Genomic DNA, 25,278 nt, shown 5'->3' on the forward strand with positions numbered 1-25,278 from the left:
CCCCGCCGAAGCCGGGCGCCGCGCCTGGGACGCAGTCGGGGCGCAGAGGCTGGCGGAGCGCCGCGGGGAGCAGCAGGCTGGGCCCGGGCTCGGGCGACAGACAGGCCCTGCGTGGCGGGAGGAAGAGGAGCGAGGCCCGCAGGGAGGAGGCTGGACCTGGAGCAGAGGCGACTGCCTCCCTCCCTCCCTGGATCGCCGGCGCGGGGGACCCTCCCCGCAGAGAAGGACCCTGCCTGGGTCCTCGGGCCGGGACTGCCATCAGGGAAGGGGTCCTCGGAGCCTGCGTGGCGCCCCAAGTCCCCTTGACTGAGGCCTCCGGGCCGCGAAGAGGGTCCCACATCCTGCCGCCCCTCGGGAGACGAAGTTCCCCGCCAGCTCCCGGGCCCAGGAGGACTTGGGCCGCCCGTGTGGGGACCTGGCCCCAGAGACAGCAGCGGCCATGTCAAGGCCAGGCCAGGGCGTGATGGTGCCGGGGAGCGGGCTGGGCTTCCCGCCGCAGAACGTGGCCCGGGTGGTGGTGTGGGAGTGGCTGAACGAGCACAGCCGCTGGCGGCCCTACACGGCCACCGTGTGCCACCACATCGAGAACGTGCTCAAGGAGGACGCCCGCGGCTCCGTGGTCCTGGGCCAGGTGGACGCCCAGCTGGTGCCCTACATCATCGACCTGCAGTCCATGCACCAGTTCCGCCAGGACACAGGTGAGCAGCCCCCTCCATCCCCAATGCTGCAATCCCACCCTGCGGCCCTGAGAGGGGGGCCTGGGACCCCCAAATCTGCTGATCCCCCAGGAAAAGGGCCAGGCAGCCACCCAGCAGAAGCTGGGGGACTCGGGCAGGTTGCATCTCCTGTCACCGCCTCGGTTTCCTCATCTGCAAAATGGACAGAACCCTCTCTCATGGCTGAGTGAGGAACAAAGAAACATGGAGGGATCTGAGCACAGACCCTGGGGGAGCTTTAGCGCCCCTGTCATTGAGGAAGAAGGACTGGGCATACCTGGCCTCGCTGGGTGTCCCTTCTCCCACCCCCTGCATCCCTGTTATTCTAGTTACTAGTCCCATTTCACAGATGAGGAAACCGAGGGTCCCAGAAGCTGAGTGATTCAAACTCAGACTGGCTGTGCAGCCCGGCAGCAGGCCCTGAGCCAGGGCCCCTGGCTGGCCTGGCACACTGGCTGCAAGTGTGGATGGTGCTGAGGCATGGTAACGGCCGTGGTCATTGCTGGGGGACAGGGGAGCCGGTGGTGTGGGGGGTGACGAGGGAGCAGCGAGTACCAGAGGTGCCCTCGTGGTGGCAGGGGGTTGTCACACAATGACGGAGGTGGTGGATCTGATGGTGGGATCAGCTGGCGGTGGTGACGCTGGTGGTTGTCCTGGTGCAGAGCTCCGAGCACTGCTGCCGGGTGCTGAGGATGGAGGGCATGGTGTTGGTGGTGGCCTTGGTGGCTCTGTGGCGTGGGTGGCAGTGCCCAGTGTGTTGGTGACCGTATCAGGAGTAGTGTGACGGTGCTGATGCTCGTGCTGCTCGGTGGTGATGTGACCAGTGAGGATGGTGACAAAGATGGTCCTGCTCTCTTGGTCCCCGGATTTGTCACTGTGGTGGGAGCTCTTGGAGCCGCTACCCAGGGGTCTCCAGCGAGCTGGGCAGGCGGAGGGCAGGGCGAGATCCTGCCTCTCAGAGGCTGCCAGAGAATCCCTGGCGAGCTCGGCCCCACGAGCGGCTAGTGGGGGTTGGGGAAGCGCCTGTGAATCCCTGAGTGACAGAACCGTGTGTAACAACCTTGGGGACAATAGGATGCTCTCCTCCTCTCCAGAGCCAGGCTGCCCCTACGCTATCCACTCACCACGTGCGGCTGCCTCCTGAGCTGTGGCCGGGTGATGGAAAACTTAGAATTCAGTCCTGTCCCACTCACCACCCTCTGGGTGCTCAGGAGCCCTGGTGACTTCTGTAGGGGGCAGTGCAGACTCCGTCCCTGCAGAAAGTCCTGCTGGGCTGCACTGCTCAGATCCCTGCAGGACACACAGCGTGCTCCCCCAGCCCAGGAGCCCAGGGGATCCCTTAGCAATGGCTTACTGAGGTGGCATCTCAGGGGCTCTCTCTCCATAACTCCAGCGGCAGTCCCAGGTCACGCCAATCATTCTCGCATTCTGTCCTGTGGTCCTTTGTGGAGGTGTCAGGCTCTGTGCTGACCCTGGGCCACAGCAGGAAGCCAGGCAGGTCCTTAGCAAGGCTGGGAAACCTACCAGGAAGGTCCCCGGGTAGCCAAGAAGCAGGCAAACACATGACCGTTCAGATAGTCAGCCACAGGTCTGACCGCATGGGATGAACCTGTCCAGGGGCGCTCGGGGAAGGACAGTCTGAGGAAGCCGAGTCAGAAGAAGGAGTCAGTGTTCCAGGCAGGAGGGAACCGTCAATGCAAAGGTCCTGGGGTGAGCAGGAGCAGAATACATTCAGGTCAGTTGTGACTGGAGTGCAAGATGAGGCCTGAACAAGGAGCAGACACTCAGACCCGGACCCTATGACAGGGGCGTAGCAGACGTCACCCTCCAGTCCTTCCAGTTCTTCCAGGGGAGCACCCAGGCCCTGATGGAGGAGTGGGAAGTGCTGGGCTTCCCAAGCCCTATTCCCTTTATCCTGAGCGGAGGGAGCGGCTTTCTTGGTCTTTGGGCCCTGGGCAGGTGCTCAGCCAGTGCAGGCAGGGATCCTCCAGGCCTGACTGGGGGCGGGGCTGGGGTCCTCAGAAGCAGAGACAGAGTCTCCTGTGGCCAAGCCCTCCCCTTCTCTCTGCAGCACCCCTGCCTGGATTCCTGGGTCCCAAGACTCCCCAGCTGCCTCCTTCAGCAGCCCCCCACTCTCTACAGCACCCCCTTGCCCCAGGAGCCCAGCCCCATTCACTTCCTGCACCCCCAGGCCCCCCCGGGCTGCATACCCCACACCTGCCCCTGTTTGCAGGAAAAAGGAAAAACAGCACTCATCTCTCTGCAGGCTCCTGGGTGCCTGCCAAGACCCCCCAGGGAGGGAGGCTGGCCGGAACCCGCTGGAGCTGGTGGGAGACCTAGGATTCCCGGAAATCTGCTGGAGGGACAGGCAGGCTGCCTCCCTGCAGCAGACTTGCTGTAGATTTTTGCCCCACTTCACCCAGGAGCAGAGCCACATCAAGAAGGGACCTCTTGACCTCACTGGTCATGGTGCAAGGGTGAGCCGGACCAGCCGGCAGTACCCCGGGCACCAGGTTCCCCTCTGCTCTGACCAGCTGTGCAGCCTGAGCCTGGTGTCATCACCTCTCTGGGTCTCAGTTTCCACATTACGAAATGGGCAAGATCACCCGACCACTAGCAAGGTGGTTGGATTGCCAGAGAGCACCGAGTCTATTTGATCCCATGAACATCAACTAATGGCCCATGGTGTGGACCTACCCTGTGTCCACACTGCATGTGAGAGAGTTGAGGAAGAGATTCTAAGCCTTGAAAAGTTTGTATCACACAAACACCAACATAAAACCGTAAAACCCAAAACTTGTGTGTGTGTGCTGAAATGCACAAGGCTTGCATCTAGATTTGCTATTTATGGAATTCTCATTGAAGCTAAACTTTCCAATTGCGGGGGCAGAGATATGAGCAGGGCCTGGTGTTTCTGGGACCCTAGTGCAGAAGCTGGTAGGCTTTTCTGGTCCGGCAGATGGTAAATCTTTTGGCCTGTGGGACCAACAGTCTCCTGTGACTACTCAACCCTGAAAGCAGTCACAGGATGATATGCAAATGAGAGACGGTGGCCGTGTCCTAATAAACTGGTTGTAGACACTGAAATCTGAATTTCCTCTCTTCCCAGCTCATGAATTAATCTTCAGCTGTTTAAAAACCTAAAAACCATTCTCAGAACCTGAGCTGTACACAGAAGCAGCCGGTGGGTGGGTTGACCCCCAGGCTGCAGTCGGTGACCCCTGACCTCTAATATTTTCATAAGGTGCCCACAAGGTAAGACAGCGCTGGTGTCCGGGGACACCCCGTGGCACAGATGTGCCTGGTGGCGCGTGCAGAGTTCCCGCAGGTGTACAGATGTGTGCAAGGCCCAGACGGGTGGTCTGCCACTTACACAAACGCCCTGTCCCTGCCCCTTCTCAGGCAGTGGAAGGACACCCGGGCATCAGGCTGGGCTCCAGGGGACAGCCCTGTCGGTAGGGCCGCTGTTTTCCTGCTCCCCTTCCCCTGCTGGGGGCAGGGCTCCCCTTTGAGGTCCCCAGGCCTGGAGCCCTGGAAGCAGAGCCCCCCATGTGGACAGAGCTGTGACCGGGCCCAGCTGATGGGGCGGGCTAACTGAGGTGACCCAGGCCAAGGGCTGGAGGGCACAGCCAGAGGCAGGCGGGGACAGACTCTCTGGCTTGCAGGAGGGGTCCATCCTGGGGACACTCCTGCTGAGACGCTTGCTCAGTTGCCCCCCAGAGCTGTCCTCATCTTCCTTTGTCTGTGGACACACCAAAATGGCCACAGAGGGACAGGCCACCGGAGGGGTTGGCCCTGCGGACAGAGCTTGGTGCCTTAGGCCCTGGTGAGGCCCCGCCCCCAGCAGGGGGGGGAAGGCCTGGGCGGGGCTTTCTGCCCCCAGGGGGTGTGGGCTTCCCCAGGGGGCGTGGCATCCCACCATGGAGGCGTGGCCTCGCAGGGCCTGAGCCAGACCCTGAATTTCCCCCACAGGGCGAGCCGGAGGGGTGACTCAGCCTCTTCCCCAGGCTCTCAGACGGCTCCCACCTCCTGTGGCCAGGGAAAGGCGGGGGCACCATCTGACTGACCTCTGAGCGGCCTCTCGCCCATTCTTCAGAAAGGACAGCGAGGCCAGGGGCAGCCAGTAGGGGGACTGTCCATATCCTGTGCAGGAGGCCCCAAACCTGGAGCACCTGGCGTTCAGGACTGTCAGACAGGAGTGGCAGGTGGGGGCTGGTCTCAGCATATCTCAGCCTCGTCCCTGCCCCGTAGCCTGTGCCCCCCTCAGCCCTGGTCTCTGCCCAGCACTTTGGAGACCGAGTAGGGCTACCAGGAGAGAGTGGGGTGCTCTCAGGGAAAGTACCTGAGAACCAGAGGAGACGACTGAGACCCAGAGAGGGTGAGTGACCTGCCCAGGGTTACACAGCCTGCCGATCCCTCTCCAGAGCCCCAGCTTCCCAGACAGTCCCCCAGGACAGAAGGCAGGTGCCATTGACGCCAAGGTTGAAAGAGCCCCTTCTGCTCATGCCTTCGGAATTCTCTGGGGCTGTCAGGCTGTGAACCAAGGCAGGCACAGCCAGAGCTACCCTGGGGCCCCCGGGCCCAGCTCCCTGGTACAGGACCCCTGGGGACCCTCTGCAGGCAATTTGGGAGGAACCAGGACTGGTGGGGGGTGGGCAGGGAGAGTCCGGCTCCTGGTGGCCATGGATCCAGCTAATAGTTGGGCACCTCCCGCCACACGATCACAATGCCTATGTCCCCCCATGTCAGGCCTGTCCATTTGGCCCGCGGCCGCTCGTCCAGTTCTGGGAGCCTCTGTTGATACAAGTCCATCATCACGTCCAGTTAAAAGTCATTGGTGCCTGCTCAGTACCCTGGGCAGGGTCTTGGGCCAGGGTCTTCAGAGTCCAGGAACATTAAGTCAATTTCAGAGTTTAATGGAGATAAAGACAAATAGAGCCAGGAAGAGCATTTGAACCCTCTGACCTGTGAGGCCAGCAAATAAAGACCCGAATTCCAACCTGGCCCCTTGCTGGCTGTGTGACTGTGGGCAAGGCACTAAACCTCTCTGAGCATCAATTTCCTCCTGTGTAAAATGGAGATAAGAACAGTCCCTACTCAAGAGGGTGGCAGTGAGGATTAAATGAGATAGTGTGAGAAGCGTGCACACACTCCTGCTAGGGGAGGAGGACCTCTCCTCACTGGAGAGGTCTGGTGGTCCTGAGCTCGGGGGCTGAATGGCCTTCCTGTAGGAGGACCCCTGGGCGCGAGGGTGAGGGCTTCAGTGGGTAGAACGAGAGAGGAGCTCCCAGGGGAGGGAACAGCACCAGCGCATCCTGCGGAGAGCAGAGGCCTGGGTCAGAGGGCGCGTGATGGAGGCCGGGGAGAGGCGGCCTCCTGGGACCCACGAGACCTGGCAGGCGAGGCTGCCAGCTGCTGCCCTTTAGCGGCCAGGCCCTGGGGACCCAGCGCCACACTGCAGGACCAGCCTGCTGCATCACGGGCCTGGCGCAGGTGGAGGGGGGCTGACAGGCTCCCCCCCGTCTCGCACAGTGACGCAGGGACACAGGCGGGGACCGCGGCCTGCCGGGCAGGCCCCACCGTGAATCCCAGATGCACACCCAGGGCCACAGCTCAGGGGACAGCCCCTCGCCAGCTCCCCCTGTGCCCGGTACCTTGGACAGCGCCACGGGGACCTGCCAGGCTGTGAGTGGGGCGGATTCTGGGTCACCGCCCTTTCTGGCTCCTCTCAGCGCCCATCTTCTCCTCCTTCACCTGCCCCCAGCCTCGCCCCCAGCCACACCCCAGCCTCTTCCCCAGCCCCAGCCTCCAGCCTCTTCCCCCAGCCTCATCCCTCATCCCCAAGAGGCTGAGGAGCCTCTTCCCCCAGCCTCCCTCCCCAGCCTCTTCTTTCCCAGGGAGCTGTGGAGTCTGCCCAAGAGATGAGGGAGGGGACAGGAGGAGAGTAGAGAAGGGGCTGAGGCTGGAGTGGGATGGGGGCCAAACCCTGGGACAGGGTGCCTGAGGGGGTCTTGCTGGCGAGGAGGGTCAGACTCTGGGTCCTCTTGCTGGCCACTGGCTAGGGAGGGGGCGGGGGTGGGCAGGGGGTACCTGTGATGGGCGGTGACCCACGTTCCCTCCCAGAGCCTCCGTTACCTGGAATATGGACCCAACCACACCCCATCCTGTGGCCTTGCAGTTAGCGTTCAGCCAACAGGAGTTCAGTGAGCACCTACTGTGTGCCAGCCCCGGCCCCAGACCTAGGAATGCCACAAGAGACAGGTGGGCACTGCTGTGCTGGTGGGTGACGAGGCGATGCAGGAAGCCAGGCACCAAGGGAGTCCCTGTGGTATGGAGCCGTTTCCAACCCCGGGGCCCCAGGAGCGGCGAGGCGGGGGACTGTCTCCTGCAGGTCCCACACGGCTGTGCCCTTGCTGTGTCACCCTGGCCAAGGGCCTGTCCCTCTCTGGGCTCCTCCACGGTCCCTCTGGAGCTACTGCAGGCTGCCACCTCCCTCTGCCCAGGCTGCCGTGGCAGATGGTGACGGGGTGCAGGGGAGGCTGGCAGCGGGACCCAGAGCCCAGCACCCTGAGTCCAGAACCAAGGACCAGGCCATCAAGAGAGGCAGCCGGGACGGTCCCAGCCCAGCCCCAGCCGAGTGGCCTCCTCCTGAGCCACTGCCGAGTCCCCCTCCCACAGGGGCACGGGGGACCCAGGGTCTACCCGAAGTCCTGGCCCAGGGCTGGGGGGAGCGCTGCCCCGCCCCCGTGCCTCTGTTCTTGGGGTCGAGGTTCACTCATGCCGAGGCGGTAGGCCCCTGGTGGCCCCTAGTGGCCGTGGGGAGGCCCGGGTTCGAGATCCATCTCTAATGGGCTTGGTGGCCTGGGCCAGGTTTCTCCCTCTGGGCCCCTGTTCCTGGCCCCTTCCCCGCCTGGGCCGTGGGCAGCAGGGTGGGCGGGGGTGGGGACAGCAGGGTGGGCGGGGAGAGGGAGGGGGAGGTTTCCAACTCTCTGCCTGTCCTGCGACAGGTATGCAGTAGGTGCTCAGTAACGACTTGGAGGTTTGAATGAGGGGAGACTGTGTTCCCGTGCCTGTTGCCAAGGAGGCCCATCTTGTGGTCATGGCTCTGGATGTTTTGGACATTTGTCCATGTCACTCCCCCAGGCTGAGGGAAGACAGACCCCCCACCCTCCAGAGCCTCGTGCCTTCTTGGGCTGCTGCAGGGGCCAGGTTCAGTGGGAGCCCCGAGGAGCGGGGGAGCGATGCCCCCTAAGGATGGCCGAGGGGAGGACAGAGTGCTTGTGCTGAGCCAGGAAGACGGAGTGGGAAATGGGGGACGGGGGTGGAAGAGCATTCTACCCAGAGGGAACAGCAGGCGCAGACACCCAGAGGCACAGCCACACGGTGCCCTGAGGGAACAGCTGGGGTCCAGGTGTGATTACAGTGCCAGCCCGTGCAGACAGCGGGCGGGGGACCTCGAGGGCTGAGCTAGGGAGCTGAGCTGGTCACCAGGACACTTGGGAGCCACTGATGGGTATCAAGCCAAGGAATTCCACAGTTAGACTTGGGTTTGTGGAAGACCCTCTGGCCGCCATGTTAGACCACATCACAGGGTGAAGGGGCGCGAGCTGGGCAACTGCAGTGGTCTGAGCGGTCAGAGGGTGGAAGTAAAGAGAAGTCCAGCCCCTGGCTGAGCCCACTCCTGGCGCAGCAGCGAGGTGGCTGTGTGACTCTGGGCAAGTCACTTTCCCTCTCTGTGTTTCACTCAGCTTTTGTACAAAACAACATTAAAAGTGAGCCCTCTGTGAGGACTCCTCAGGATTAATGTTTGCGGCCGTCGCACGGGCAGTAAGGAGCAGCTAGGAGGGCTGGGGCAGGAGAAAACAGTCTTTCCCTTCCGTCCCCTCCCCATCTCTGTCCCACTCTGGCCTGTCGCCGCTGTGCCAGGACATCAGAATCCAGTGTGTGGAGATCTGGGTGCCAGGAAGCCCCCACCCTGGCCCTTGGGCACACCCAGCCTCCCAGGAGAGGCCGCTCTGAGAACAGGCGACCCTGCGGCGTCCCCCAGGTGGGCTGGGACGCCATCCCCTCCACCGCCCCTCCCCACCGCCCCGCCTGGCTGGCAGCCCCTGGGGAGCAGGGGAGCATCCCAAGCAGAAGCCGCTAATGGGCCTCGGCTTCGTGTGACGAGCCCTGGGGGACCGTAACGCAACTAAAGGCCACCGCGGGATTATTGATCGCGGGCTGCGGGCACAGCGGCCACAGGCCTCACAGCCGTCATGATGGAGGGAGAGCACGGCTCCCCAGGGCAGGGGTGCTGTTGGGAGAGGCCTTGGCACCCCCAGATACCAGCCAGGCCAGAGGGAGAGGCCACCGTCCCCAAGGCCATCCCCATCCATCTGGGGCTGGAGAGAGCCCTGCTGCCACACCACCTCTGGCCTCAGTGTCCCCCTCCAGAGCATGGGCGCATGAGCGCACCCAGGAGGGCAGCGGCCACTGAGCTCTGGGCTCCGGTCAGACCAGCCACCTGCAAGTGGCCCTGGGTAGGTCCCTAAATCCCCCCCCCCGTGCCCTGCCTCCTGGGGTCTGACTGAGGTGACGGCTACCTCACAGGCCCCTGGGAGCTCCTGGAACCCGGCCAGCGTGGGGCCTGGCATGTGGGGACCTCAGGCACGCTCCCGGCCATGGGCCCCGTCACCTGACAGGATGTCCCATGACCACCTCCCTCGGCCCCCTTCCCCCCAGGGTCTGGGTGACCCTGACCGAGATCACTTCCCTCCTGGAAGCCACCCCCAGAGGGAGGGGACCCTGTGGCCGAGGCTGGCCCAGACGGGGAGAAACAGTTGGGAGGCCAAGGGGCAGGCGGTGGGGGCTCAGGGCCTCCCCCTCCCCATGGACCCACTGGCTTCCTCTTCAGACCAAGGGGGAGCCGAGGCCCGCTCCCCTCCTCGAGGTGTGGGGGGGTCAGATGGAGACTGAGGAGCCAGGGCAGGAACCTCGCCCTGCTGACCACTGCAGGCCAGCTGAGGGAGGGGGCTCCCTGCCGTGGGGGTACCTGGGCTAGCACCAGGCTCAGCCGAACCCCTCAGAGACCAGTGCAGCCCGGCTTCCCCTTCATGGCAGATCACTGTTCCCAGCCCTCGGCCCTCACCCTCCCAAGACCTCCCCCTCTGGACCTCAGTTTCCTCATCTGTAAAATGGGAATGATCCAGGCGGGGTGAGATGGCACATAGTAGGGGCTCAGCGAGGCCGCTCTGGCATCGTTGCTGTGGCCTTCCTACCTCTGCCCTCTTGGCCTCCGCCTCTGGCTGCCCCTCAGCCTCCTGTCTGGGCCTCTGGGTTTCCTGTTTTCCTTTCTCTTCATCCTCAAACTCTTCCGTCTCTGATCCACACTCCCTCCCTGTCTGCCTGCCGCCCACACCCCTGTCCCCGGGGGCCAGCCCCAAGTCCTCCCACTGACACTTGACCAAAGCCCTCGCCCCTCCCCGGGTTCAGCTGGAATGAGGGTGGAATTTTTCCACCAAACATTCTTCAAACCCAAGGAGGAAGGAGGGAGTGACTTCAAAGGCAGGCGCAGGGAGACGGGGCCTGCGAAGGGGGCGCTGGACACCGCTGTCCCTGAGTGCGGATGTAGCTCCTTGTGGATCGGGTGTCCTGGAGGCTGGAAGGTACTGGGGGCCACTCAAGGACACCCACAGGATGACTGGAAGGACCAGTCGAGCCTCAGGCCACCAGCCCAAGGCCGTGCCCGTCCTCCTCTCCAGCCTCGTCTTAGGCCGTTGTTCTGTCCGTAAATCTAGGCCAAGGCCACTGCAGAGGAGCCTTTGGGTTTCCAGCTCCGCTCCCTTGGAAATCTCCAGATCCAAGTCCAGGCAGGTCACCAGGGCGCCAGCTCCCCCCAGCCTGGTCCTCTGGTCCTCAGCCGGCCAAGGGCAGGAGAGCTGGATGAGGGGCAGGCAGCGGCCGAGGCCCAGCGGGGTGAGGCCCAGTGGGGAGGGCATCAGCCGCCCTAATTACTCCGCTCTCCAGGTTCCAATCTGGTTTCAAAAGGGCCCCAGGGACACAGCCTTTAATAACTACCAGTAAACAGGCAGGCAATCGATGGCTGGTGGACGAGCCCGGAGAGAGGGAGGCCTGGGCTGGCGGCCAGAGCAGCCTGCGGGGCCTGGCTGGGGCCTGGCTGCAGAGGGGCTGCACCCAGCTTTGGGCCCTCGGGCTCCTCAGCTGTAGGTCCACTCCCCACTCCCTCGGACCCCAAGCTCCTCCTCTGCTCCAGGCTTTAGGTCTGAGTCGTGAATAAGAACAAAAACAACTAAAGTGGGTGCAAAGAGTGTTCAAAAGCTGCTTTACCAACAATGGCGGGAGACCCTGGAAGGCTTGCTAGAGGGGGTGGGCCTGCAGAGGACCCTGGTGATGAACAGGTGGGGGGGGCTGTGTGTGATGACCGTCATGTGATCACACGTGGCAGAGCGCTCTTCTAAGTACTTTCTTCTTGTCTCCCGGGAATTCTTTGGGGGAAGGTATGAACACCCCCACTTTACAGATAAGGACGCTGCTCTGTGTGGAACCCAGGTTTGTACCTCTGAGGCTTCTGAGCTGCTTCTCCCCCCCACACACACAGCCTCCACCCTCCCTGATAGCTCGGGGCTTGATAGCGTGGTCCCCATCTCTTCCTTTCCCCTCCAACACCTTGATCCATGAGGCTTGATCCATGAGGCTCTCTGGACATGGGTTTGCCTGTCACACCCCGCACCAGAGCAGGTGGAGAGAGGGCCTGGGGATGTTCACTGGTTGGCTCCCTCCCGATCCTGCCCCGAAGGAGTCTCGCCAGGGGAGAAATCGATCCTCCATCCTCGCACACTTAATTAAAATGATAAGTCAGCCAGCAGGTAGGGGTGGCCCGGAGGCCGGAGTCTTCCTGAGATTGGCTGGAACATGGCAGGGGCCCAGGGACCTCATTCCCTGGGGCCACTCTCCCTACGACCTCCGCCTGCCTCTGTGTATCCACAGCTCTGTGCCTCGGTCTCCCCAGCTCTCGGGCTGTGGGCGCTGGGGGTGCAGAGGTGAGCAGAGCAGCTGAGATCCCCACCTTGGGAGCCGACAGCTGGAGGGGACACAGTGAAGGAGCCCCAGGTTACGCGTCATGTCAGGCCCTGGGGAAGAGCCAGGGAGAGAGAGAAAGCAAGGTGCCAGGCAGCTGTCCCAGGGCAGCCCACTTATTAGGGGCCCTGGAGAGGTCTTCCCAGGCCGGTGACGTCTCAACCGAGACCTGAGGGAGAAATGAGCCCTGAGAATGCCGGGATGTGGCCAGGTCACATTCAGACAGGGGACAACCGAAGCAAGGCCCTGAGGAGGGACAGTGCTTGAGACATTTAGGGACAGCAAGCAGGCCCGGGTGGCTGGCGTGCGGTGAGAGGGGACAGGAGGTAATAAGTCAGAGAGGACGGCGGAGCCAGACGGCGCGGGGTTTTGTAGGTCACAGCAGAGACTTTGGCTTTTACTCGCAGGGAGCCCAAAGCGCTGGGGATTGTAAGCAAAGCCGAGGCTGATGTGACAGGCTGAGCCGGATCTCAGGGCTGCCATGCAGGGACAGATGGCAGTGGGCAAGGGCAGTGGCTCAAACTAGTTATGAGTCTCCTGCAAAAGTCCAAGCTGTGAGGTGCCTGGTTTGGCACAGGTGGGGTGGGTGAGGTGGGGGGATGGTCAGGTGTGGAGGGACGTGTTTAAAGGCCAGGTGACTGGGCTGTGGACACGTGGAACGTAGGAGGTGGATGCAGAAATCCAGGAGGAGTCCAAGGTTTGTGGGTCCGAGAATGAGCAACCCAAAGATTTCAGGCAGGGCAAGTGGAGATCAGAGTTGGAAGGTCAGGAAGTCGGGACTTGAAATGAGGCTCTCTGCTTCCAGCCCCGGGGTTACCCCTACAGGGCACCTTCCAGCAGCCCTCTGTGAGCGGGCAGGGGTGTGTCATGGATTAACATCACCCCACGTTCAAGATGGGGCCCTGAGGCCTGGGGAGGCTTCAGGGCCGGGTATTCCTTCTGCAGATGCCAAAGGATCCCAGCAAAAGAGGCTCTGCCAAGTCCCGCAGCCAGGACCTCGGGTGAGCGCTGGTTAACCTAGAGTGTCCCATGGAGCCTTGCTCTCGGGCAGTACCCAGAGCTCCGGCAAACGAGGACCAGTCCCTGGCTGGAAGTGAAGTCTCAGTGCCCTAGTTTACAAAATGGGGCACCCGTTAGTACCCACCTGGCCGGGTATCCAGCCGCTCTTACGTGGGCTTCGAAGGAGCGCTCAGCAGAGCCCTCTAAAGAGCAGCAAGTCAGCAAATGTTTGTTGAAGGAAGGGACAAATGGACAAAGAGATGAATGAAAAAAAATTAATAAGTGGATGAGAGAAAGGAGAAGGCCGCTGTGGGTACAGGGTTTGAAGCGGAAAAGAACAGCCCAACCCAAACGGACCAGCGCGCCCACGAACGGATTCACCCGCTCCTTCAGCCGCATCTCCTGAGAGCAGTGCTAGGGATATGGCTGTCCACAGACAGGCAGCCCCTGTCCTTAGGGCGGTCACATTCTAGCAGAGGGAGACAGAACCCAAGATAAGCGGGTAAAATGGAAAGTGTTATCAGACGGAGAAAGTGGAACAGGGCAGGAGAGAAGGAAGCATGTGGGGTGCACAGGAGGTGGCGACCGCAGGCGTGACTGGTGCAGGGATGAAGGTGTGAACTCAGGCTGCAGAATAGGTGCAGGTGTGACTGGGAAGCGTAATGGGTGGCCGCAGGTGTGGACCAACTAGCGGAATTTGCTGAATGAAGGAAGGAGCTCATGGGTGCATGGACGGAGGCGTGGCTATGTGGGTGGAGGCGTGGCTATGTGAACGGAGGCGTGGCTATGTGGGTGGAGGCGTGGCTATGTGAACGGAGGCGTGGCTATGTGGGTGGAGGCGTGGCTATGTGAACGGAGGCGTGGCTATGTGAATGGAGGCGTGGCTACGTGGACAGGCATGGCTATGTAGATGGAGGCGTGTCTATGTGGGCAGAGGCGTGGCTACGTGAACAGGTGTGGCTATGTGAGTGGAGGCAAGGTTATGTGAGCGGAGGCGTGGCTATGTGAACAGAGGCGTGGCTATGTGGATGGAGGCGTGGCTATGTGGACAGAGGCGTGGCTATGTGAGTGAACGAAGAAAAGAATTATGGAATGAATAAATGGAGGAGGGCCGGAATCCACCAGCTAAGATGAGCAGATGACCCAGCCCGGAGAGTGAATGAGTGAGCTCATGGCAAGAACTGCATGCCACTCCACGCCTGGCCTGGCTCCCTGCTGGTGGGGTCCTGCCTGATCTGAGCAGTCCCACCTCCTCCGCCCTCCTCCCCCAGGACCTCTGCGCCTGGCGTGGCTGGGGCTGGGGCGCTCACTGTCCTGGGCCCCCCAGGCCTTGCTGACTTCCTTCCCCAGCTGTCCTGGGCCGAGCCTTGGCTCACTTTCCCACCCCGTCCTCGGCTCTCGGCTTCACATCCCACCTGCCTGGCGAAGCATGCGCAGGACCTTCGGCCTCCCTCTCCCCAGCCTAGACGGACCCCCCAGTCTGTACTGAGCCCTGGTCCCCTGCCCGTGCTGACCTCCCTCCCCTCCCTGCGTGTGCTGACTCCCCCCTCTTGGTTACTCGCCCCTGGGGACCTGTACTGAGTCCCCCTGCCCCTCCACCGGTTCTGTCCCCCAGCCCTCTGACCTGACCTGACCCCTACCAGGGCTGGCAGTCCCCACCCAACTGCGGGCCTTGCCCTGCGCTGACGCCCCCTCCCCCATCACAGGCACCATGCGACCTGTGCGGCGAAACTTCTACGACCCGTCATCGGCGCCAGGCAAGGGCATCGTGTGGGAGTGGGAGAACGACGGCGGCGCGTGGACGGCCTACGACATGGACATCTGTATCACCATCCAGAACGCCTACGAGAAGCAGCACCCGTGGCTCGACCTCTCGTCGCTCGGCTTCTGCTACCTCATCTACTTCAACAGCATGTCGCAGATGAACCGCCAGACGCGCCGCCGCCGTCGCCTGCGCCGCCGCCTGGACCTGGCCTACCCGCTCACCGTGGGCTCCATCCCCAAGTCGCAGTCGTGGCCCGTGGGCGCCAGCTCGGGCCAGCCCTGCTCCTGCCAGCAGTGCCTGCTGGTCAACAGCACGCGCGCCGCCTCCAACGCCATCCTGGCCTCGCAGCGCCGCAAGGCGCCCTCCGCGCCCTCCGCGCCCCCCGCGCCCCCGCCACCACCGCCCGGAGGGCCACCTGGCACGCTCGCCGTGCGCCCCAGCGCCACCTTCGCGGGCGCCGCGCTCTGGGCCGCGCCCGCCACGGGCCCCGCGGAACCCACGCCGCCCCCCGGGGTGCCCCCGAGGAGCCCGAGCGCCCCCAGCGGCGCGCCCACCCCGGGGCAGAACAACCTCAACCGGCCCGGGCCCCAGCGCACCACCAGCGTGAGCGCGCGCGCCTCCATCCCACCGGGGTAAGACGGGGCCCTGGGGGAGGGGGCTGTGTCACTGCAGGCCAGGAGAAAGCTCAGCCGCCCACTAGAGCCCGCAGCCAAGATTGCAGTAACAATGCAAATGGCCATTAACGTCGCACCCTTAAGAATGCACCCTGTGTGGAGCTTTACCTGAGCCCCTAGAGGGTTGCCCAGGATGTATCTCCTGCACAAGGACCTGTGAGGTGAGTATCCTCGACATCCCCGGGGCACAGGTGAGGTCCCTGAATCACAAAATATTCCCCAAGATCACGCCGTTCACCACCCAGGCAAGCGCTGCGGTATCCCGTGCTGCCTCTGTGCTCCTCAGCTAGTTCCTCTGCGTCCCCATTTATTCCCCTGAACAACTCAGCGTTCCCATGGTACAGACGGGGAGACTGAGGTGTGGTGACTTCTGAGGGTCACTCGGGGAGAGCAGAGATTGGCGCCCAGGCCTTAGGATTCCTGTGTGCACTCGGCTGTCTTAGTGAGTTTGGGGCCTTGGGGCCCATCTGAGTCCCTGAGGCTCTTCCACCGCTGAATCAAGCTTTGGCTGCTTGCCCATAATATTTCCCTGTAATCTGCACCAGAAGTATCACCATCACTTTGGGTTAACTTGCTGGTCTTCAAACTGGGCTCCAGGGACCCTGGGATGACTTGGAATAGCCACAGGGGCTGGGAGGGGCTGCAGGGAAGACCAGCAAGCAGGAGCCAGGCCCTCTGCTCTCGAATTAGCCAGAGAAGCGCTGCCACTGGAATTCCCTTGTCCAATCTGGCTTTACCAACAGAAGTTCATGGGGAAAGAACCCCGTCGTTACTGAGTCTGGAAATCCCTGGGCTAAGGTGCTCCAAGTCCTGGACCAGGGAGCCAGGGAGCTCCTGCTGGCTGCTCACCCTGGGGCACAGGCCGGATCTGAGCAGAGGGCCCAGCCTAACCCTCCTACTGAGAGTCCTCAGCCTGGGCCAGAGAGGGAGGAGCAGGTGGATGTGGGCTGTGGTCCTCCAGGGGAAGTGGCAGAAAGGCCAACTCTATCTGTACCCCACCTTGGACAGCCCAGGAGACTGGCAGTAATGACCTGAGTGCATGACCTTCAGGATCACCAGCAGAATCTCCTTGTAATAGAATAGAAAGGACAAGATTGGGTAGGATAGGTCAAAGTGGCATGTAGCATAGTTCCAACAAGTTAAAATTCGCATCATTTCTGCACATGCTTAAGCCCTTGCCAGACAGAATTAATTTGCCTTTGATGTAATGTGTTTTCTTCTTCTTCTCCTCTTCCTCCTCCCACTTCCCTCCCTCCTCCTCCTCCTCCTTTGTATTAGGGACAGATCCCAGGGACACTTTATCACTGAGCCACACCCAGTCCTTTTAAATTTTTTTTTTTAAATTTAGAGGCAGAGTCTCATTAAGCTGCTGAGACTGGCCTTGAACTTGGGATCCTCCCTTAGCCTTCCAAGTCGCTGGGATTACAAGCCTGTGCCACCGTGCCCAGCTGTCACTGATGAAAGTTTTGAGAGCCATTGTTCTAGGGCAGGCTGGGAATTACTCAGCTTTTCTCGTCCAGTATTAATTCTCCAAATGGGGACTGTCGCGCGTCCACGGAGCTGCAGAAGACAATGCAGTGAGTGTCTTCGTGGAGCACGCAGATGGCTAGGGAGGTGGACATAGGGCCATAAAGGAGTCTTTGGAGCCGACCTCTGGAGAGAGGGCAGAGCTGGGGGACAGGGCAGTATAGGAAGAGGGAGCGGTGGTCAGGGAGGACCTCTGAGGAGGGCGCAGATGTGAAGCAGGGCTGTTCCAGGCAGTGGGACGCACGTGCATCTCCAGGGGACTTGAAGGCCTGGACGCTCAGGGCAGGAGGAGTGAGGCGGATGCAGGCTGCAGTGTGGGGCACCAGCCAGAGGGGAAAGGGCATCCTGGGCAGGACCAGCGCCGAGGGGTGGGTAGGAATGAATCCAGAAGGTTCTGGAGACTCCCTTGGGGCAGCGAGCGCCGAGGTTCTTTCCAGATGGGGTAACAGAGCCGCCGGCCCTGGGGCCTCCAGGGAGCCCGCGGTCGGTGCTGCCTGCAGCGGGAGCCATAGAGTGCTCTTGAGCTCAGAGGGTGGTGGGAAGGAAGCCTTCTCCCTGGGGTCCTCCTGGGACCTGCCTGAGGTGGCTTCTTCCCAGCCCCTCTTCGTCCCCCTGGAAGCTACTTCTGACCTTCCCTGAGCTCAGACATTGGCCTGAAGGGCGGGGGCACTGCCCGGGCCTCCCTCCTCCCTCCCCATAATGCGGCCGCTGCCCAGCCTCACCCCAGACCCTGGGCACACAGGCCGAGGGCCTCCAGGGCGGAGCGCGCACTCACAGACCCACCCCGCTGCTCCCGCTGCGCAGGCCCCGCCTCCTCCACGCGGAGCCTCCTGTTGCCAGGGCAACCGAGGCCAGCGCAGCTTGGTGTAAAGGAACTGGGGCTGGGTGTCTCCCTCCGCACCCTGGCCCCCCTCAGCCCCTGTCCTCCCCCTCCCTCCGCCTGTGTCCGTGTTAGCTGGCCAGGGCTGTGGGGACACCACACATGTGTCCTCTTGTTGTGGCCCCTGGAATTCTGAGATGGAGGTGTGGGCGGGGCTGGTTCCTCCTGAGGCCTCACAAAGTCCTACTGTGTGCTGAGTTTCCTCCCCTTAAAGGGACACCAGTACTGCTGGATCAGGACCCACCCTGAGGACTTGCTCGAACTCCGGGGGCTCCATTCTGAGGTCCTGGGTGAGAATTCTGGGGCCAGGTCCCCCGGCCTCTCGCCACCCTCTGAGCGTCTCCTCTGGCCCTCCGCTGTCCAGGGCTTGCTCTCTCTGGCTCTGTCTCCAGCCTCCTCCCCTCAGCTCCTCCATCTCCCTTCCCCCCACCCTTCTGGTTGGGTGACCTTGGGTAAGTGACTTGGCCTCTCTGGCCTCCGTTTCCCCACCTGACAAACAGAGCTGCAGCCACCACCTCTCACAGTCGCAGTTGGCAGAGCTGATGACAGGCAGATGCTTTCCCACCATCCCCCTGACCAGCGTGCGGTGGGCACAGGACGCTCCAGACAGTCCCCACCTCAGACCTGGAATGAGGGAACATGCCCAGAGAGGGAGATGAACCTGCCCAGAGTCACACAGCCAGTGGGGGCAGAGTGTCCACCTGGCTGGAAGTTTTTTCCACGTGTTCTGTACTGGGGCAGGAGCCAGCTGGCCATCTGGGCTTGGGGGACATGCAGGGGTGGGGAAGATCCGTCCTGTCTCCTGACAGGTCAGCGTCCAGCACTTTGGAACACAGCTGTGGGGCAGGGGAACCAGACTCAGAGTTTCCATCCCACGTGGGAGGTGGGGAGAGGGACAGCTGCGGCCTGTTTCTATTTATTGAGCATCGCTGTGTCCCAGGCGCGACTTCAGTCTCTACACGCATCACCTCTCAGCTGTGGCGAAACCCCCACAACCGGTCCTGTTATCTCTGTTTCCAAATGAGGACAGGGAGGCTAAGACACTTGCTCAAGGTCAAGCACTTAAGACCCCGATTTGAAAACCCAAGTTAGCCAGGGTATTGAAGTGGCCACCCCCATGTCCCCATGCCATTTTGGGCCATGGTCCGGAGGGTATCAGGGAGTCCAAGGGAAGGGGCGGACCTGCAGAGGCCAAGTGTGGGCCCAGCTTCAGCACAGTCTTGCTGTGTGACCTACCCGAAACCATTACCCTCTCTGGTCTTCAGTTTTTGCTTCATGTCAAAGCACCTGCCTCCTCAAGTCTGCGCCCATTCCCTCCCCTCCATATTAACCTTGTATAGCACTGCCAACCCAACAGGGGCCAAGGAGGGACCCTTTAAGTTTTCACATCTCTCTCTGGATGCTGAGGACCTCCTGCCATTGGCTGACGCAGCAGACGGTGGGGAGATGGGCTTGGGAGTTGTTTTGGTGGTTTCCTCTTTTTTGGTTTTTTGGTTTAAATTTCTTGCTGTGATTGTATTTGCTGCTGCAGGCTCAAAGGTCTTCATAGTCCAAAAAGTACCACCGACTCAGTCCTGTCCTAGCCAAGTCCAGTCCTGGACTGGTCCCTGCAGCCTCTGGCCTCCCCCTCTTCCTTTTCTGGCCCAGCTGGTGCTGGGGCTGTGATTCTGCCTCCCACGAGGCTGAGGCCAGCCAGAGGCTCCCCACCCAGCCCCCACCTGAGGCACTTCCTGCCCTGCTCCCTGGGAGGCCAGACCGCACCCCCTGCACCACACTGCACCACGTGGCCACTCAGGCCGTGGGAACGGCAGCCGCCCTCCCTCCCCACCTGGCCAAGCGCTGGGGGGCCCTGAGACCAGCGGTGAAAGAGGGTGACCCCCAAGCCCCCCAGCCTCTGGATAAGTCTGATCCCCAGATGCCAGTCACCGCCAGATCCCTCTCCAGGAGGTGCGCAGGAGGGAGGGGTCGTTGACAGAGAGGCAGATGGACATGCTCTCCTGCCCCTCCACCCACTGCTGCCAGGGCCGAGGGCTCCCCAGGGAGCTAGCTGCTTGGTGTATGCCAGGGACCTGAGGCCAGCAGGGGCTGGACACGGCCATCAGAGAGTGTGAGGAGTCTGGGGGATGGGGTGGGGGAGGGGCCAGATGCAGGCGAGAGATGGAACCCCAGCTGACCCGCAGGGAGTGACCACGTGGTCCCCTGGCCATGTACCCACTGGCACAGCCCCCAGTTCAGCGTCCCCAGGCTTCAGCCCAGCTCGGGGGCTCAGAGGCTTCTGGAGTCTGGATCGATCCCAGATAGTCCCAGACCAACCTGGTGTGGTCATCCTGCACTGTGACCCAGAAACCCCAGGACCTGGGGCCCGCTGCTCCACTCGCCAGCTGGGGGACCTAGGTGAAGTCACCTTCCATCTCTACGATCCTCACAAATAGGTTTCGGGAACACAGCTGTCCCAGTGGCAGTGACCTCGGGAGGAGTGTGAAACTGCATCTGGGCCTATGGGTTAGGAGTGCTGGGATTGATTGGTGATGTCTGCCACGGGCGCCGGGTGGGTGGCAGTAGTGTGTAGTAGTAGGTTGATTGGGTGTCTCTGCTCTCACCTTGTCTCTGGGAGTGGAGTCGCATTTGAAATTCAAATTGGAATCACTGTTTCTGAGGACACCGGCCCCTTCCCCCAGGAGACCAGGCTCCTAACTGGCTCCCCCCCTCCTGGAAGGTACTCAGAGTGCATTTCCTAGTGTGTCAACCCCGGGGTCACAGGGTGGGTCGTGGGTCAGACATTTCTAGCAGCTCACAATCTGGTAGAAGAGAAAAGGGTGGAGCCACACAGAGAGAAAATGCTTTCCTCTTCAGAAAAACAAACACTGTCCTTCTGGGTGAAAAGAAGAAATAGATATGAATCCACTGTGGTCAGGTCAGAAGAGACTGGGCAGATGGTGGCCTCTGAGATGTCTCCAAAGGGCAGAGGGAAGTCAGGGATGGATAGTGTAGGCGGGCAGTGGAAACCGTGTGGTGGAAGAACCCGGATGGACATGGGCAGGGAACTGTGTGAGGAACAGCCTCAGCAGGTCTCCCTGCATCCTCCCGTCCTACCCAGCACTGCCTCCAGCCACAGCGGGCAGCATCTGCTCTTCCTTGGCGGGGAGACGCAGCCCATCCCTGTCTCCCAGACTAAGGCTGGGACACTTTTTTTTTTCTTCCCCTCAATCAGAGCTTCCTGCCTCAGCCTCTAATCCATAATAAGAGAAATTGCTTCAGGTGGCCATTCCCAAAACCCTAGCCATGGAAGCCCTGCCCGGGCAGCATTTCCTAGAGCAAGGTGTTGGCCTGCCCTGCCAGATGCCCCTTAGTGACACCTTGATGAATGCCAGCAACGAGCCTCCCAGAGCCGGGAAGCTGTAGGGGATTGCTCTCTGGGACTCTGTGAGTCACTTCAAACCTGTGCAGAGGATGTCTAAGGAGACTGTGTCCCGAGCAGAGCACATGCTCGTGAGTCACCTGCTCAGAAGAGCCCCACAGAATCCACTCCTGCAAGGAGCGTGCATTGAACATCTACTAGGTGCTTATCTGCTGGTGGGAAGTCCGGAGGTCAAGACAGCTGGGCCCCAGCAGGTGTCATTCATCCGAGAGGAGTCAGCCACTGGGAGCTGGGGTGGGGGGAAGCCTTCCTTCCCACGGAGGACACAGTACGATTTCTGGTAAAGGGACTGTGCTCCTGCTGGAGGAGCAGCTGAGGTATCTGGAGTGGAGGGTGGAGAGGTAGGAGATGGGTCACAGGCAGGGACAGGCCAGATGGCACAGGGCCTGGACATGCACAGCAATTGTTATGACACAAAAACAAAAATAAGTAAGGTAAGGACAAAGACAGGGACGTCACTCCACTATGGTGACCTTTGAGCAGAGACCTGGGTCAAGCAGTTCCTTGGGGAAATCTGAGAAAGAGTGTCCTGGGCACGGAGCCAGCACATGCAAAGGCCCTGGGGTGGCAATGTGCGCGTCATGGTGAGGGACACAGGGACACCAGGACGGCAGGAGGGGAGCAGTGCCAGGTACGTGCACAGGAAACAGGGTTGGAAGAGGAGACAGGGTCAGGTGATGGGGAGAGGTTCTGAGCCCTTCAGGAGCCACGGGGACCCAGAGCCTGGAGCACCTGGGTCTGATACAGGACTGAGAAGGGTGACGGCAGCTGCATCCCTGCCCTGGATGAGCCAGATCTGGCTTCTGGCCAGAGCAGATTTCAAAAAGGCCACAATATTCCTCAGACCTGATGGCTGGGCCCCCCGGAGGCAGGGCAGGGGTGATGGTGGTCTCCCTCTGGAGGCCGCAGCGGCAAGCGGTGTCCAGGCGGGAGGATGTTCTCACTGCCGGGAGGAAACGCACATCCCACATCAAAAGGGGGCCCTGGGCGGCTCCCACGCTGGGCGTCATGGGAACCGGGCTACCCAGGGTTCTCGCAGGCGGCCTGCAGATTGAGACGGCTGGGGGCCACCTTGGGACTGTCCCCCTCACTCAGCAGTGGTACATTTAAAAAAATAAAAACACCCCGCGGTCACACGCGCGCACAGCCCTCTCCCGGGGCCAGACTGGCTTTCGTAAACCTGGGCTGTCAGATATTTTGGGGCTCCAAGGTCTAAAACCTTCTTGGGGCACCCCCTGCCTAGCTCCCAGGCCAAAGGCTCAGCAAGGCCAGGTCATCAGTGGGGCCAGACTTTGCCTGCACCATAGACCCTGGCTGCCATGAGCCTCTCTGATTGAGAGCAGCTACTGCATGGCTGTGGCGGGATCTGCTCAGCTCGAGGAGTGCTGGGGTGGATTGGTGATGTCTGCCCTGGGGGGGGGGCACCTAGGTGGTGGTATGCATGCTAAAGAGTTTTCTGTCCACCATTTGATTGATGGTCCTGGATCGAGGGACGTTCTCTTCTCAGGAGACTCAAAGCAAGGAAGAAGGGTGGGCAGACCCCGGCCGGGAGGTGTTTGGAGGGCAGAGTCAGGATGAGGAGCACTGGGGACATGCCTGTCTGCTGTCCTATAAAGCATGCAAGAAGCCCTAGAAGGTCCTGGGAGATTGTGACAACCTGAGAAGGGCAGATGGATCCTCAGCCCCGCCAGCTTTGAGCCCCAGCAGGTGCCAGGAGAAGAGCGCCCTCCCCTCGCCCCTGTACCAGCCACGAGCTCTGCCCGTGTGGACCCTCAAGACCCAGCCCCTTGCAGATGGGAAACCAGGGCACCGCGCCTCGACCACCTGCACTGACAGGTCCTGGGACACCCAGGGCCTGTCCTCCCACCCCACCATCCTCAGGGGCTGTGTGCAGTGACAACATCACCCCAGGTCCTCCTCCATGGCTGGAGGACCCTGATGTCTCTTTCAGGCCCTGGGAGGGCCTAGGAGGGGTCTGGGGTGAACTACAGCCCACCTGCGTGACCAAGTGGCCACAAGCTGCAAACTGTGCCTGTGGTGGAGGGCCCTCCTGTGCTGGGCATCTGTGTGCCAGCGTGGGGTGCAGATCAGAGTGTGAGCACCTGTGTCCCCCTATGTGGCAGGAGAGAGCGTGTGTCCCTTGTGTGCTGTGAGTGGGTCCGTTGCCTCCATGGGTGCATGGCAAGTCCCTGAGGGCTGTAGGTTCTGGTACTCATGCCAGGGCCAAGTGCCCATCCACCCAATTTGCCATCTGCTCCCCACAGGTCCCAGGAGACCCAGGGCCTGTCCTCCGTGTGTCCCAGAGGGGTGGCCATGACAGGGGCTGTCCCAGTAGGCATGAGCTGGCTTCCCTTGTCCAACTGCGTCCCCCCAGTGGTTAGCGTGTCTGTACGTATGAGCTTCTGCGTGTACGAGGGGTAGTGTGTGAGCGCGTCCCAGCTTCCTGCCGCTCAGTGTCTTCCCCAAGCATCTGTGTTTACCTGTGTGCAGGGAAGTGGGTCTTCTGGTATGTGTGCACGTTAATTTGTCACAAGTTCCCTGGGACAGTATTTGTGTGTCTCTGTGCATGTGTGTAGTGTGTACCTTGGGAGGTTTTGTGTGTGCCTCCGTGTGTGTGTGTGTGTGTGTGTGTTCCCAGGCATATGTAGGCACAGTGTCTCTGCGGATGTGTGTGTGTCTGTTTCTGGACCCACCACAGTGGTCCCAAGCCTGCCAAGGGCACCATTTGCTTGAAGAGGCACCCCAGCCAACAACTCCGAGCCAACTGTGCCTACTGGGGACAAGTGACCAGGCAGCATTGGCCAGGCTCCTACCTCTGCAGGCCAGCCAAGAGGCTGCTGCTCCTGCTTCAGCTGTCCCGGTCCCCTCCCTTCTTGACCCCACCCCCACCCCAAGGAGAATCCCCCACCCTCAGATGCTGCTGCTCTTCCCAACTGTCCAGCCTGGGCTCCAAGCCCAGCAGAGCCAGACACCATTCACCTGCATCAGCCGGAGCTAAAGCCATGAAGATTCGGGCAGGCGGGTGCCCAGTCCCCCAGCAGCGCCCCCCCCCACTCCGCGTGTGAGCTTCCACTTTACAGAGTTTAAGAGACTTGCTCCAGGCTGACAGAGCAGGAGTCACACCGTGACTTAGGGGAGGAGGCTCAGCAGAGAAATCCCTTGGCCAGAAGTGTTGGTAACGGTGCAGGTGACAGGATGTGGGTGACAGTGAGGATGCAGGTGACAGTGAGGATGTGGGTGACGGTGAGGATGCAGGTGATGGTGAGGATGCTGATAATGCTTTGAAGTCTTTACTGGGTGCTAGGAATTGTGTCGGCTCTGGACTTGGGGAATTTCATTGAATTCTCACAGCAAACAAAAAAGGAGGTACCTCATCACCCCATGCTGCAGATGGGGAAGCAGATTGGGAGAGGCGGAATGATGTACCGGGGCTCACGGCTGAGCAGGGGCTCAGGAGAAGCGGAAGCATCTCTGGTACTTTTTCCCAGGGACTGCCTTAGTCCCAAGCGCTGATGTTGGTGAATTTTGTGGAAGGAATATTCATCATCAGGTGTCTTTGAAAGACCTGGATGGACTATTGCCGACCATGTACCCTTACACGGACTCAGCAGCGCCTTCAGGATGCCCTCAGACTCCTTAAGACTCTCAGAGAGAGAGAGAGAGAGAGAGAGAGAGAGGGAGAAGTGTTTCCTAATTTGTTTTATCCCTGAGTTCTTTTATGGGTATTAGTGTTCCATACAGCCACATCAGAGCCGTGCTAAATCACTGATAGTTGGATTTAGGGCACAGTCACCAGAGGAACGGAGGAGGCCGGCTGTGGGGTGCAGAGTCCGAGCTAAGCCCAAGGGAGCATCCCACTAGAGTCGCAGCCGTCCTGACCACACCACACCCCAAAATAGGATGCCACGGTAGGAATGGTGTCGTGCACCAAGAGATCAGGGTGTGCCCAGGGATCAGAGACCCAAGGCAAACGAGATCCTCTAATGGGGTCAGGGGGCTGGTGTCCAGCTGCCGCCTCTTTTCTTATTCCCGCAGTGTCCCCGCGCTCCCGGTGAAGAACTTGAATGGTACGGGACCGGTCCATCCGGCCCTGGCAGGTGGGTTGCAGGCCAGAAGGGGACCAGAAGGATGCAGTTCCGCCCATCAGCCCCATGGCTCCGCCCCTTGGCTACTGGTGGGCGGATCCAGGAAAACGCCCACTAGTATTGGGTGCACTAGGC

General features: G+C 61.2%; 1 protein-coding gene across 2 annotated transcripts in view; it reads left to right on the forward strand.

The window, feature by feature from the left end:
- Positions 1–439: 439 nt before the first annotated feature.
- The window catches only part of Dtx1 (deltex E3 ubiquitin ligase 1), a 28,486-nt gene continuing 3,647 nt past the window's right edge, over positions 440–25,278 (forward strand). The window contains exons 1-3 of one of the 2 annotated variants that reach the window (XM_078039067.1): positions 440–698; positions 14,501–15,191; positions 25,094–25,155. In XM_078039067.1, the coding sequence (XP_077895193.1) occupies positions 440–698; positions 14,501–15,191; positions 25,094–25,155 (1,012 nt within the window). Of the gene's footprint in view, positions 699–10,223; positions 10,364–14,500; positions 15,192–25,093; positions 25,156–25,278 lie in introns of those variants that run through there. The other variant, XM_078039068.1, reaches the window with a different exon arrangement.

Source organism: Ictidomys tridecemlineatus, chromosome 2 (genome assembly GCF_052094955.1).
Source record: "Ictidomys tridecemlineatus isolate mIctTri1 chromosome 2, mIctTri1.hap1, whole genome shotgun sequence".
NCBI classification, from domain to species: domain Eukaryota; kingdom Metazoa; phylum Chordata; class Mammalia; order Rodentia; family Sciuridae; genus Ictidomys; species Ictidomys tridecemlineatus.